This window comes from Tachypleus tridentatus, chromosome 10 (genome assembly GCF_004210375.1).
Source record: "Tachypleus tridentatus isolate NWPU-2018 chromosome 10, ASM421037v1, whole genome shotgun sequence".
Lineage (NCBI taxonomy): Eukaryota > Metazoa > Arthropoda > Merostomata > Xiphosura > Limulidae > Tachypleus > Tachypleus tridentatus.
In genome coordinates this window covers 115,823,763-115,837,903 of record NC_134834.1, presented here as the reverse complement: position 1 = coordinate 115,837,903, position 14,141 = coordinate 115,823,763, and the positions used below count along the sequence as shown (strand labels likewise).

The window sequence follows — 14,141 nt, the reverse complement described above, 5'->3', positions numbered from 1 at the left end:
ATCAGTGTTAGTTTTATATTTTATCTTTAAGCACTCTTTAAAACCTTAATTTTTTTTCTTTGTTATTGTGACTCCAGTAATTTTCTTTTTATTTCATCTCTGTGTCAGTTTTTATTAATTCCTGTTTTGTGTTGGCAGCAATGTCCAGTCCTTTTCCTTCCAGTTTGTTTTGGTCAGTTTTCTGTTTCCAGATTTCTGTTGATGACTAAAATTAGTTAGTCTCAAACAGATTTTGTGTCAGTAATTAACAGCAGTTTTTACTATTCTAGTTTTATTAATGTCTATGGCTGGTTGTAATTATTCCTTTTCTGTGTTAGTGACTAGGGTTAGTTATTTTCAATCTGGTTTTGGGACTATAATTAACAGCAGTTTTTATCATTCTAGTTATCATTAGTGGCCAGTGAAAGTACTTGACTTCACTGGGGTTATGAGGTTGGTTTATTCCAAATGACTACGTATGGGTAAAAACAAACCTCTGTAATTAATAGAGCCTTTAAATTAGGAAACAACAACTATTTTATACATTTCATTTTGTAGTTTCAGCCCCTAGCCTTTTAACAACAATATTAGGTTATACCTTTATTGCCAAGCAACATAATACCAAATTCATTGTTGGAATACGTTGTTATCAAAATGGCTTTTCTATACATTAGAAGTTGTTATACAAGGAACTACTTCTTTTCCTTATGGTTTTCTTTTGCTAGATTGCATCATTAGAAAAAATGTGTATACATGCATATGTGAATCTGTCTGTTTGTTCTTTATATCTGTAATGTATGGTATAAGGAACTCCTTTCTTATTGTTTTTTTTGCTAGCTTGCCTCATTAAAAAGATGCATATGCATATGGTTACGTAATAACACCTCGGTGCAGACACTCAGGGTTCACTTAATATGGATGCAAAATTTCAGATATTCATGTTCTTTCTTCGTAGTTCTATGATGGTCACACAGACACGTACTCCTGTGTTTGTTCGTCTTTGATTTAATTTGTAATATAAGGAACCACTTCTTTTCTGTGTAGTTTTCACTAGCTTGTCTCATTAAAATGATGTGCAGCTATGCATGCATGTGGATACGTAATAATACCCACGAGCAGACCCTGAGCCAACTCAGTTTATACTGTGTGCAAAATTTCAGTCTTCTAGGTTCTATCCTCTTGGAATTATGATGGTCACACACAGACTCACTTTTTTTATTATTATAATTAAGACTACTTTCAATTATTCCTTTTCTATGTTAGTGACTAGGGTTAATTATTTCCAATTCAATTTTGTGTCATTAATTAACAGTAGTTTTAACGTTGTAGTTATTTGTAATGATTAAAGTTAGTTGTGATTATCTGTTTTCTGTTAGTGACTAGGGCTAGTATTTTTACTATGTTTTGTTTTATTGACTAAGATCAAACGTGGTCATTCCAGTTTTGGCTTAGTGACTAGGACTGTTATCCATTATAGTTTTATGTTGCTTAAATTCTGTTTATAACTTCTTTGTATTTTACCAGTTGAGTATGGAAATGCAATAGAAGTTGCAATATTTTCTTACATTTCACAAATAAGTAAGTCATCATTTACTAGCAAAGCAAACTATGCTTATATTAAAACAGTATAAAATAGGTTATTTTAAACAATCAGTTTAACATTTACCTTCTTGTTTTACATACTTTATAAAATGATAGTAAAACACTAGGCAATAACAGATATTCATTATTATTTGTGTTACTACACCTCTTGTTGTCATTACAGAAAATAGAATACAAATAAAGGAATAATATGTTATAGTGATTAGTTATTAAATAAGATCTTTTATATTATTTTAATTTTAAATACTCGTACATTATTAATTAGCTTTAAAAATATACCAGTTGTTACACTTTAACATTTTAAAACCACAATATTTTACAAACTTGTAACAATGTAAAGAAGAATCAAAGTATACTAATTATGTTTACTGCTGTGTTTTGAAACTGAATTATTTGCCTACTATATAATTATTAATAACACTTTGTAATAGCTTAAGAGTAAGTAGGCTTAGCTCAACTGTGCTTCTAGAACTAGGATACACAAAACATTCAATAACTGAAGAATGAACATGTTCAGCAGAAGCTGTATTTATGTCTAATATATGGGTAGAAAATAGTGTTAGGGTAAGTAAGCTTAATGTAAGTACGTATGCTTATAGAAGTGGGTTAGGTAAAGCACGCATGTCTAAAGTATAACACACCATATTTAATATGTGGCTCTGTAGAAAGTTAAATTAAGGTGGATTAATGCATATTTGTTTGTAGAAGTGAGTTAGGTAAAGCATACCTTGTGGCTAAGGAATGAACACACACTAAATAGAAGATGGATTTATATTTAATATCTATCTATACAGTAGTTTAACAGTAAGTAGGATTGATGTAGATATGCTGGTAGAAGTTAACTGGGTAAAGCATACTTTGTAACTAAGAAACAACACATGTAATAGATATTAGATTCACTAAAATTGTGTCCATGGGAAATGACCGTAAGTTAGATTAACAAATTTTTTTTTTTTTCTCAAAACTTAGAACTTGTTACACACAATTTGCATTACATGTGAAATTATGCAAGTGATTAGTTAATGCACTTATATGTAAAGTATTTAATAAGGATGATGGACCTGATGGAAATGTTACCAGTAAATGGCATGAAATTCTTTCATATGCAAATTAGTCTTCTGTTAATTGTACAAATAAGGGTTTTTATTTTGCAAAAAATTACATGTGTGATGACACATTGATGGCTGTTGAAAGTAGAGTGTACGAGACTGTTTTTCAGTCTTATTGAATTTTTAGTAATTTTAATTCTATACAGTAAGTTATTTTTATTTTATTGTATTTTGAGAGTGGAAACTCTCATTTTTAGAATTATGTATTAAACAATTGTTGTTTTGTAGAAAATTGTAAGTTTTTAACATCTGTTATCCTTGTTAGTGTTGGTATGTAAAAAGATCATAGGTATGTGTGTATGCATATGAAATAACTGAGATTAATGTCTGATATGTTTTGTAAGGGTTCTTCACTGAAAACAAAGATTCAAACTGAGATGTGACTGTTTGTATTTTTCAGTGTTAGTAGTGAAGATTCCGTAAGAGCACGTGGAGCATCATTATCTGAACAGATGTCTCAGGTTTGGAAATATATTCATCTTTCTAGTGTGTATTATATGGTGTATCTATGGAAATACATACATCATCTTTCTACTGTGTATTATATGGTGTATATATGGAAATAAATACATCATCTTTCTACTGTGTATTATATGGTGTATCTATGGAAATACGTACATCATCTTTCTACTGTGTATTATATGGTGTATCTTTATGTAGTCATTTTTTCCTTTTTTGTTTTATTGATATACGTATATAAATCTAAAGAATATTTTGTTTCACGTTCTTCACGTGGAAAATTTGAGAAGGCATATAGCAAGTTACAGCAAGCTGCAAAGTAATAGTAAGTTTATAACTTGAAGAGAGAATTATTCTCTATACACCTCTATATACTGTTTTCTGTTTAAGAAAAGTAACTGAAGTTTGAGAACTTATCTGTAAATAGCGATAATGTAAGTGCTTGTATATAGCATGTTCTAACCAAAATGTGACTGTATTTTACAAAATACTGATCTTCTTGACACACAGCCAGGAATAGTCATTTTGTGAAGGCCAGTTTTACATTATTGGATAGTGTGACATTAGTGTACATGAACCGTATCAGTCAATTTCTGTAATGTTAGTCAGACGTTGTTGAAAGGTGAATAAAATTAATAAAGTTTTATACATGTCAAATGTTATGAGATTTAGGCTATTTGGACTAAATATAATTTGTAGTAGTAATTGTAGAACAAAAAAACCTTAATTTATATCTATTTTCTATTTTTGTTTGATGGTTACAAGGTAGGTAGAATTGTACCAAACCCATACAAAGATATAGCAGTAAAAATAACATATATAATGTTTTCTTTAAAAACAACAACAAAAGTTTGATAATTACCTCATGGATATTAGAAAGTTAGAGATTCTGTATGTAAAAGTTTACAATTTTGTGATTCTGTTTTTTTTTGTGCACCAATGCCTTGTTTAATGTTTACTGATTATCTGCAAAGTTTTGTGAAGATATATGTACATTTTAAAACATTTCAGTTTACCTGCTTTACAACTATTTTCAGGAATAAAACTGTGTGGAATTCACTCATTCATATTATAAGGGTTACGGTGAATAATGTTTTATTGTTAACCTCTACCATAATTCTGATTTGTAAATTACTTGCATCAATAAACAATATTTTGTTGTTAACCCTTACTATAATTCTGATTTCTAAGTTACTGACATAAAATTAAAACAATTATTTTTCATCAGTTGTATATCGCATTATAACAAATTTGTTCATGCAATTTGATAACATAAATAGCATCCCAGCTGCTTCTGTGTCTGACATATCTTTGTCAGCTTAATGTACTCTGTATTAGATGAAAGGTTGTGTTGGCACTGAATATGGCAGATGAAGTATGGTTGGACATATTCATTCTTCCAATGACAGATGAAGTATGGGTGGACATATTCATTCTTCCAATGACAGATGAAGTATGGTTGGACATATTCATTCTTCCAATGACAGATGTAGTATGGTTGGACATATTCATTCTTCCAATGACAGATGTAGTATGGTTGGACATATTCATTCTTCCAATGACAGATGTAGTATGGTTGGACATATTCATTCTTCCAATGACAGATGTAGTATGGTTGGACATATTCATTCTTCCAATGACAGATGTAGTATGGTTGGACATATTCATTCTTCCAATGACAGATGTAGTATGGTTGGACATATTCATTCTTCCAATGACAGATGTAGTATGGTTGGACATATTCATTCTTCCAATGACAGATGTAGTATGGTTGGACATATTCATTCTTCCAATGACAGATGTAGTATGGTTGGACATATTCATTCTTCCAATGACAGATGTAGTATGGTTGGACATATTCATTCTTCCAATGACAGATGTAGTATGGTTGGACATATTCATTCTTCCAATGACAGATGTAGTATGGTTTGACATATTCATTCTTCCAATGACAGATGTAGTATGGTTGGACATATTCATTCTTCCAATGACAGATGTAGTATGGTTGGACATATTCATTCTTCCAATGACAGATGTAGTATGGTTGGACATATTCATTCTTCCATACTTCCTTTCATAAGAACTATAAACTTGTTTTTGTAAAGACTTTCCAAACACCACACAAAAAGTGATTTCAGAGTGAAGTATTTTTTATTATGTATTCATCTTTACTGTTTTGTATTGCTCAGACTCATTCAAAATTTAATGATTTTTAATTTGTATTATTCCAAATAAAAAATAATGGTATATTATGTTAGCTCAATTGTTACTTCTAATTTTAGTATTTTTGTATTAATACAGATAGATGACCAAGTTTACATTTTTACATGGTATAGAATTATCTCTTGGGGCTATCATTTCCACTTTTCCTTATACTGACTGAGGGTCTGTAAGAAAGTAATTTTACCTGTCAATGATGTCCAAAAAGTAAATATTTATTGTTGAATTTACTTCAGATCTAAAGTGAGTACCATAAGGTATATTCATAGCAATACTTCAGATCTAAAGTGAGTACCATAAGGTATATTCATAGCAATACTTCAGATCTAAAGTGAGTACCATAAGGTATATTCATAGCAATACTTCAGATCTAAAGTGAGTACCATAAGGTATATTCATAGCAATGGATGTGTCTTTTTACACTTCTTTATTTTTCAATGTATGTGAAATATTGTGTGAGCCTACTTGTGTAATTTTATCAATTTATTACGATTCTTCCTATATTTTCTCTTCATTAATGTAAATGCTATCATTCAGTGTGTTTTTTCACATTATAAGATACACACTAAAAGATGAACCATACCACAAGTAGTAATTTTTTTAATGCAGAATCAAGATTTGTTATTTTTTCAACTTTAATCTGTCTGAACCTTTTTATTGTTTGCATGCTTTGAATGCCTGTTGCATACACCCAACATGTGAATCAATTAAATCACAACTTGTTCTTCTTCATTAGGGACAATTACACATGGATATGCTTGTTACGAAATTGGTAGTGTTATGCACCGTTGCTTAATGGTTATTTCACACTGAAATGTGTTATCAGTACATCATTTATAAATGCTTCACTATTTATCTGTGGTTCATTTGTATCTAAGCTGATGTCCAGTAATCCCAGTGGCATCAGATGTTTATACCAAATGAGATCTAGTGGATATAGGTCCACTGCTTGGCTGATGTCCATGATAGTGTTGTATAGCTTGAATATCCTAATTGAAAGGACAAGGTTCTAGTTTACTGTTTTCCAAAATTTAATTGGTGGCACTCCCTGACTCAGCAAAGTTTCTGCCGTGCCTGTTCCCTTTACTATAAAATTTATGGAAGTGATGACAGTAAAATTACCATTTTCTTACCTGTTTTAATTTTTATTTAAAATTGCTTGAAAGGAGTGAGTAAATAAAAAACAAATATTTAACTTTTGAGAGCAAAGTGATAGTTTTGTTATATTACTGTTGCCTGTTTTTCCATCATTATTTTTAAGCTCTCTTTCCAAAAGGCTGTACCACCACCATCCTGGCCACTAGTTTGGAAAATATTGCCCTAGTGAAGATTTTTACAGAGGTATAACAGAGCTGTGTTGGAGATGTCAAATAAACCCTGTGACTAGTCTAAGAAAATTTTGTATGTCATTTGTCTCATAGTAATCATTGATACAGCATGATCTAGGATGAGACTTCAGAAGAAAATAAGCTGGTGATATTCTTCATCTCTTTATTAGCTGCTGCAAGTATCTCTACTTAACAAGTTGTTAATATATCTGGTAAACTGTCTATCAAAGGTTATTCCTATGATAACTGTCTCAGCAAAGGATAGTGATGGCTGGTCTTCAGCATGTTCGTTGACAAGTGGGCAGGACTTAGCTTTGGCTTTGCTGGGATTTATGACCATTCTTGTGTCATTGTGCAACTGTCGAAGAGGACTGGCAAGGATGGTTATCCTCAAACAGACCTGTACCAATGGTGATCCATACAGAATACCAGCCTTTTGATACATCTGGTAGTTATTGTGGCTACAAATTTTAGTACATGTATATGATTATTTGTGGCTTTAAAAGTATTGGAGAAGAACATTATGCATGTTGTATTGAAGCAAGAGGATATCATTATTAGTTATGGTTTTACAGGTCTTCAAAAGAGCATTAGTTGCTTATGTATTACTAGATTTTTAAGGATGTTTATTGAGACAAGGTTATTTGTATTTCAGAGCCCTAAGAGTGATAAAGCTCAGATCATCTCCAGGGTGGCAAAACTGGGGATGTCCTTACTACCTGTTGCAGGACAACTCAGTAGTGAGTCAGACATAGAGGTAGATTATTCTTTTCAGTAACTATAACTTACTAATTCTTTTTCCATTGACCTTACTGCCTCTGGATGTATTTTATTTTTATGCTTGTTAACTTGTAATACCTTAAAACTAAGAATCAGAACTACCTTTTAGTCTCTGTGTTTACATTGTATTGATTTTGTGATACTCCAAGTATCAATTAACTTTATAATGTATTGGTTTTATGATACTTCAAGCATCAAATAACTTTGGAACTTGTTGGTTTTGTGATATTTTTAATGTAAAGGAACCCTTCAAGGCAGAAAATCAGAAGTTTATGTTATGACTATGACCAAGTAACACTATTAACTTGATGTAATGTTATGCAGCATAAAGTCCTAAATTTAATTGTAATAGTTATCACTAAATATCACTGTACTACAGTTCTGTATTTGAAGTTAATCTGTACTCTGTAAATAAAGTAATTTTATTACTGTATGAGAAATTCTGAAAAGGAAGATACTTGAGTTACTTTGGAACAAAATGTAAATTACTTTTTTGAAGTAAAAATAATACTTCATTTGCACTAAGTTCATTATATAATCAAATAGTTATTTGATAATTCCTGATTGTAGTGTTTATTGATGGCTGTCTTTCATTTTAACTGGAAATGAGATATTAAATTTAGATGCTGGTAATCAGTAGTCAGATTTTGTTTTTCTAAACCTGTTTTCTTACAAATTCATTTACTGAAATTTCTAATAACTAAGGATATAACAATTACCATGTTACATGGAATTAATACTTTGACCAAATTATATATATAAAAACGGCTGGTATGGGTAGAGAAATCACTATATAGAGGAGCAAACAACGTTTTGACCTTCTATGGTCATCATCAGATTCACAAAGAAAGAGGTAACTGACCACATGTTTGAAGGCAGCTATGTAATTGAGTGTAGGAATAACCATAGAAAACACCCAAATACTAAATAAAGAAACAAATGCAAAATTAAAGAAGCCTTACTTATACAACAATTCAAGCCCAAAATAAATCAATACAAAGGAACACCATTATATCTATATTAATATATAATCAAATGTCTAAGAACACCCTCTACATTCCTACACTCAATTACACAACCCCCTTCAAACATGTGGTCAGCTATTGGTCAGTTACCTGTTTCTTTCTTTGGGAACCTGACGATGACCAAGAAGGTCAAACGTTGTTTGCTCCTCTACATAGTGTTTTCTCTACCCATACCAGCCGTTTTACAATATAATTTTCTCTACAAATGGGTTTTCTGGTCATCATGGAATAGTTTGACCAGTTGTATTATAAAAGAAAAAAACAACTACGAACATGAAAATTAACCAGTTTTGTTGTGAAAAATATAAATATAGTTACAAAATTGAAATATTTCCTCTGTCCTAAGACTGTAGAGTGCTACTTTGCATTAAGAAGGGTATTTATTAAAACTTGATGATACTTGTCTTACTGAAATATTTAAAAAAGGTCTTCATTGTGTAAGTATATTAAAGTTTAAAATGTCTGGCTGTATTACAGTTTTCATTCAAGACATTAGACAATTTTGATGATAGATTTAAAGCAAATGAAAAATTTAAATATCAACAGGGTGATCATCCTCGTTCCTCAGTGTCACCCCCTCCAGTCCTTCCTCCGTCACATCAGCCCTTAGAACAACGAAAGTTGAAATCATCATCTACTCTCAACCCGAATCTTGTCCATTCTTTCCAGCCTGGTGTAGCAGGGTAACATAAAAGTTATTTGGTAACCTAAGATATTATAGACACCTTCACTAATATTGTTTGTCATGCAGACTTTGTTTGAATTTGTTATGATTTTGTATTTCTATTGTCCAATTGCCAATTATAATTTCTAACAGACCTTCTGTTTTAAAATTTATAACAACACATTTTTTATAATTAAATTTTATATTTATGATTTTTATTATTTTATTTAAAAAATAACTTGTACATCATGTTTAGGTGGCTGTGCCAAAGTAGTACCTGAAAGTAGAAAGTATCTCACCTTGTTTAGGTGGTTGTACCAAAGTAGTACCTGAAAGTAGAAACTATCTCACCTTGTTTAGGTACTTGTGCCAAAGTTGTACCCTTAAGTGAAAACTATCTCACCTTGCTTAGGTACTTGTGCCAAAGTTGTACCCTTAAGTGAAACTATCTCACCTTGCTTAGGTACTTGTGCCAAAGTTGTGCCCTTAAGTGAAAACTATCTCACCTTGTTTAGGTAGTTGTACCAAAGTAGCACCCTTAAGTGAAAACTATCTCACCTTGTTTAGGTAGTTGTACCAAAGTTGTACCCTTAAGTGAAAACTATCTCACCTTGTTTAGGTAGTTGTACTAAGGTAGCATTTTTAATTGTAAACTATCTCCTCATGTTTAGGTGATTGTATCAGTGTGGTATTCAGTAAGTTAACATTATATTGTAATGGTTGGTTTTACGAAAGCAGGACTCTGCAACTCAGAAACTGCACATGAGATGTGCACCTGTGTATGTTAACAATAACTTGAGAAATAACAGTTGTCATAGACATGAAATGTATACGTAATTAACACTGACTTGAGAGATAATTGTTTAGTTAATATACATATGAAATGTGTACCTATTTATGTTAAGATCTGTGTGTCTTACATGTGTTACTTGTATATGGAAGCACATTATGCTAACATAATATTTGATTGTGGAAAAGTTTATAAATGTACTCTGTATACTTCTTAATAAAGTTATGCATGATTTCCAGCTTTGTGGGAAAAATACCAACAGAAATGTACTATAGGGGTGTATTAGTTTGATAGGCCTTTCAACCTACTTTTGTGAGTAAAATGATTTTTTCACAGACGTTTTAATGTTTTATCACAAGGGTGCATTGTTTTTATCATCCAATTCCTAGTCGCTCTATTTGGTAAGTTTATAAACAATTAGATTTCTACTGCATTATCGTAAAGTTTTGTCTATTATTTTAAAACCTTAATTGTTTTGCTGTGATTTTATGTGTAGTAATGATAATATGTGTGACAATAGAACTTGTATATATGGAATTATTTCCAGCTCTGCCACAAACCCATCAATCCGTTGCTGTTACAAACCACCAGATGGCATTGTACCAGCCAGCTGTTACCCATCAACAACAGTACCCTGTAAGTTCTTGTTATATCTACAATACTGTTTTGTTTTAGAAATAAATTTGTAGATAACAGGAATATTTGCATATAATTTTTAAATTACAAGTGTAACTTCATTAATTAAACATTACATTTATTTTACATAATAAAGAGAATAACACAGCTTTAAGCCTTTTTAAACAATATTGTGCCTGATAAACTCAAAATTTAGTTGAATAGTTTTTAATGTGAAAAAATAAAGACCATGAATCAAAACAGCTACGACATCTTCCACGTAATGTTTTTTTTCTGGTAGCCAGACGTTTATTTTCCTTTCTTTTAGCCTCTTGTACAAATGGTGACCTTCTTAACTGCAGTAAAATAGAAAAAAACAATGAGAAATACACCTTTACCTGCATTAACTTTCGAGGCATGGGTTGATAACTTTACATAAACTTAAATAATGACTCTTCACACACTAGAATTCCAAATGTATTAAGTGTATCTTCAGGAAATTTGGTGTGCTTTCAGTAAAATTATATACTCATTTACAAAAAGTCAAACGTTTATATAAATTATTTATAGTAAAATTTTATCTGTAAATTTCTGAAATTACTGAATCAATCTGAGAGCAATGTAATACTTATTTTTATCTCAACCTTTGAAACCTCTTAAATGAAAAGTAAAACTTTATATTTTGTTATTTGCTGTACCCTACCACAAACTGTTCCAAAATCGTTAGTATTATACAGTGATGAAAAATTTTCAATATGAACAGCATGTATCTTTCTTCTTCTGTGAATCTTTCATCCTTTCCTGTTTTACATTTATTTATATTTTATAGTTTTAGTGTCTGCTCGTATGACATTAGATTTCAGCTGACTTACCTACACATGCATGCAGCTTTTGGTTCATGTTTTCTTAGTTACCTCATTTTTTTTCTCCAAGTCTTTCTCAACTTATAAATTAATTTATGAATATTCATCTTAAAACATAAATAATACACAAGTTGTTAGAAGAATGTTCAAAAATACTATAACTTAACTGGTTTTCTAACCTGTTTATTTAAGGCAGAAAAAATATCATTACCTGATACTAGTATTAGCTTGCATACCAAGACATACATAATAAAATTCATATTAGTATAATGTCTATTGGTGTCAATTTCAAAAGGACTGTTGAAGCTTTGAATCTAATTTTTTTTATGTTGGTTAAACATTTGTCAATAAGAGCATGTAGTTTCCAAAACTGCCTTGAACGTTAAGTATAAACTGGTAGGGCATCTGTCATGAGATGAGAAAATTTTTTAATTTCTCACTACAGGAGAAGCTATCACATTGAACCTATACATTTTACCTTTGAATTGTTTATAGACTGCATCTAAAATAAGTGAACGTAGTTGCTGTAACTTGAAGTTATATAAAGAAGAATAGAAGACTTCAGTAACATGGATGTATCATGTGTGACACACATCAAATGAAGAGCAAATAGTTTTAAATATTTTCTGTTTAGATCAATGAATTGAAACTTAAATAATATATACAAATCTTAATCATAAACTAGACTCCTGATGAGCATTTTACTGTCATACATTAATAATAAATTTGTTTAAGTTTTGATTATAACTATAAATTGTAATGTGCAGAAGAGCCAGGCCCATATTTCGAGGGTTAAAGTGTAAAAAGAGTTATACATTTAATTTTAGGCAGTGTTTGAAACAGTAATATTTCTTTAATAAAAGTTATAAATATATTTGGACAAGGATGTACATATCATTTGTCTCTAACTTAGAGAGTATTCATGATTGATAAAATTTAAACTTTCCAAATACTGGCAAAATTTTGCTTTTTTAACTGTCACTAGAGACTGTGCTATAGTTTTTGGGAAATTACAAGTGAAAATGGGTTAGGTGATGTAATCATATAGGTCTTTACCTTGCAAACTATAAAGTAGAATGAATGTGGTACAAATATGGATTGTGTGTTTCTTTTCATCTTTCTTACATACGATACTTATGGTCAGTCAAATGCTGGAATATCCATCCAATGACAAATTAGTTTAGGTTAAGATTGTTATTGCATTTTTTTAGCACAAAGTCCATATTGGACAATGCTTTTTTTTTGTCCATTGCAGGTAATCAAAATCCAGATTTTAGCAAAAGTTAGTTTTAAAACTTATCACTTACATTAAGATAGTCAAATGTCAGTAAAATGAAATGTCTTTGGTTATCTCATGAAATCCAATCATTTAAAAAAAACATTGTTACGAATTGTTTCAATGAGAGTAGGAAGACATGTTTTTTTAAACACAGGTGGAAAAGATTATGGTGAAAATGTCAAAAGAAAGAATGAGGCTACAATCAAATAAATCAACATTTGTGATAGGCCTGATATTATTTATTTGTAGCCATCAGTTACTTGACAGCTCCATTCAAATCTTTTCAGCCTTTTTTTATATTCTTCCTGTTCTGTACTGCAGGATATCATCGATATCACGTGGTTTGTTTTATATTCTTCCTGTTCTCTACTATAGGATATCATCGACATCACATGGTCTGTTTTATATTCTTCCTGTTCTGTACTGCAGGATATCAATATCACATGGTCTGTTTTATATTCTTCCTGTTCTCTACTATAGGATATCATCGATATCACATGGTCTGTTTTATATTCTTCCTGTTTTGTACTATAGGATATCATCAACATCACGTGGTCTGTTTTAAATTCTTCCTGTTCTGTACTGCAGGATATCAATATCACATGGTCTGTTTTATATTCTTCCTGTTCTGTACTGCAGGATATCATCAATATCACATGGTCTGTTTTATATTCTTCGTGTTTTGTACTATAGGATATCATCAACATCACGTGGTCTGTTTTATATTCTTCCTGTTCTGTACTGCAGGATATCAATATCACATGGTCTGTTTTATATTCTTCCTGTTCTGTACTGCAGGATATCATCAATATCACATGGTCTGTTTTATATTCTTCCTGTTTTGTACTGCAGGATATCATCAATATCACATGGTCTGTTTTATATTCTTCCTGTTCTGTACTGCAGGATATCATCAATATCACATGGTCTGTTTTATACTCTTCCTGTTTTGTACTGCAGGATATCATCAATATCACATAGTCTGTTTTATATTCTTCCTGTTCTGTACTATAGGATATCATTGATATCACATGGTCTGTTTTATATTCTTCCTGTTCTGTACTATAGGATATCATTGATATCACATGGACTGTTTTATATTCTTCCTGTTCTGTACTATAGGATATCATTGATATCACATGGACTGTTTTATATTCTTCCTGTTCTGTACTGTAGGATATCATCAATATCACATGGTCTGTTTTATATTCTTCCTGTTCTGTACTGCAGGATATCATCAATATCACATGGTCTGTTTTATATTCTTCCTGTTCTGTACTGCAGGATATCATCAATATCACATGGTCTGTTTTATATTCTTCCTGTTCTGTACTGCAGGATATCATCAATATCACATGGTCTGTTTTATACTCTTCCTGTTTTGTACTGCAGGATATCATTAATATCACATGGTCTGTTTTATATTCT

General features: G+C 30.9%; 1 protein-coding gene and 1 long non-coding RNA gene across 4 annotated transcripts in view; both read left to right on the top strand.

Annotated features, from left to right (window-relative positions):
• The first annotated feature begins 2,758 nt into the window (after positions 1-2,758).
• On the top strand, positions 2,759-9,189 carry LOC143228459 (uncharacterized). Its single transcript, XR_013015334.1, has 3 exons — positions 2,759-3,151; positions 7,353-7,454; positions 9,049-9,189. It is a non-coding gene; the product is annotated as an uncharacterized LOC143228459 (long non-coding RNA).
• Positions 9,190-10,436: 1,247 nt separating this feature from the next.
• Positions 10,437-14,141, top strand: part of LOC143230129 (uncharacterized) — a 47,826-nt gene continuing 44,121 nt past the window's right edge. For 2 of the 3 annotated variants that reach the window (XR_013016251.1, XM_076463185.1), the window contains exon 1: positions 10,438-10,592. Coding sequence is in view for 2 of the 3 variants with exons in the window: in XM_076463185.1 (XP_076319300.1) it covers positions 10,455-10,592 (138 nt within the window). In the remaining variant the exon portion in view is untranslated. Of the gene's footprint in view, positions 10,593-14,141 lie in introns of all 3 variants that reach the window. The other variant, XM_076463186.1, reaches the window with a different exon arrangement.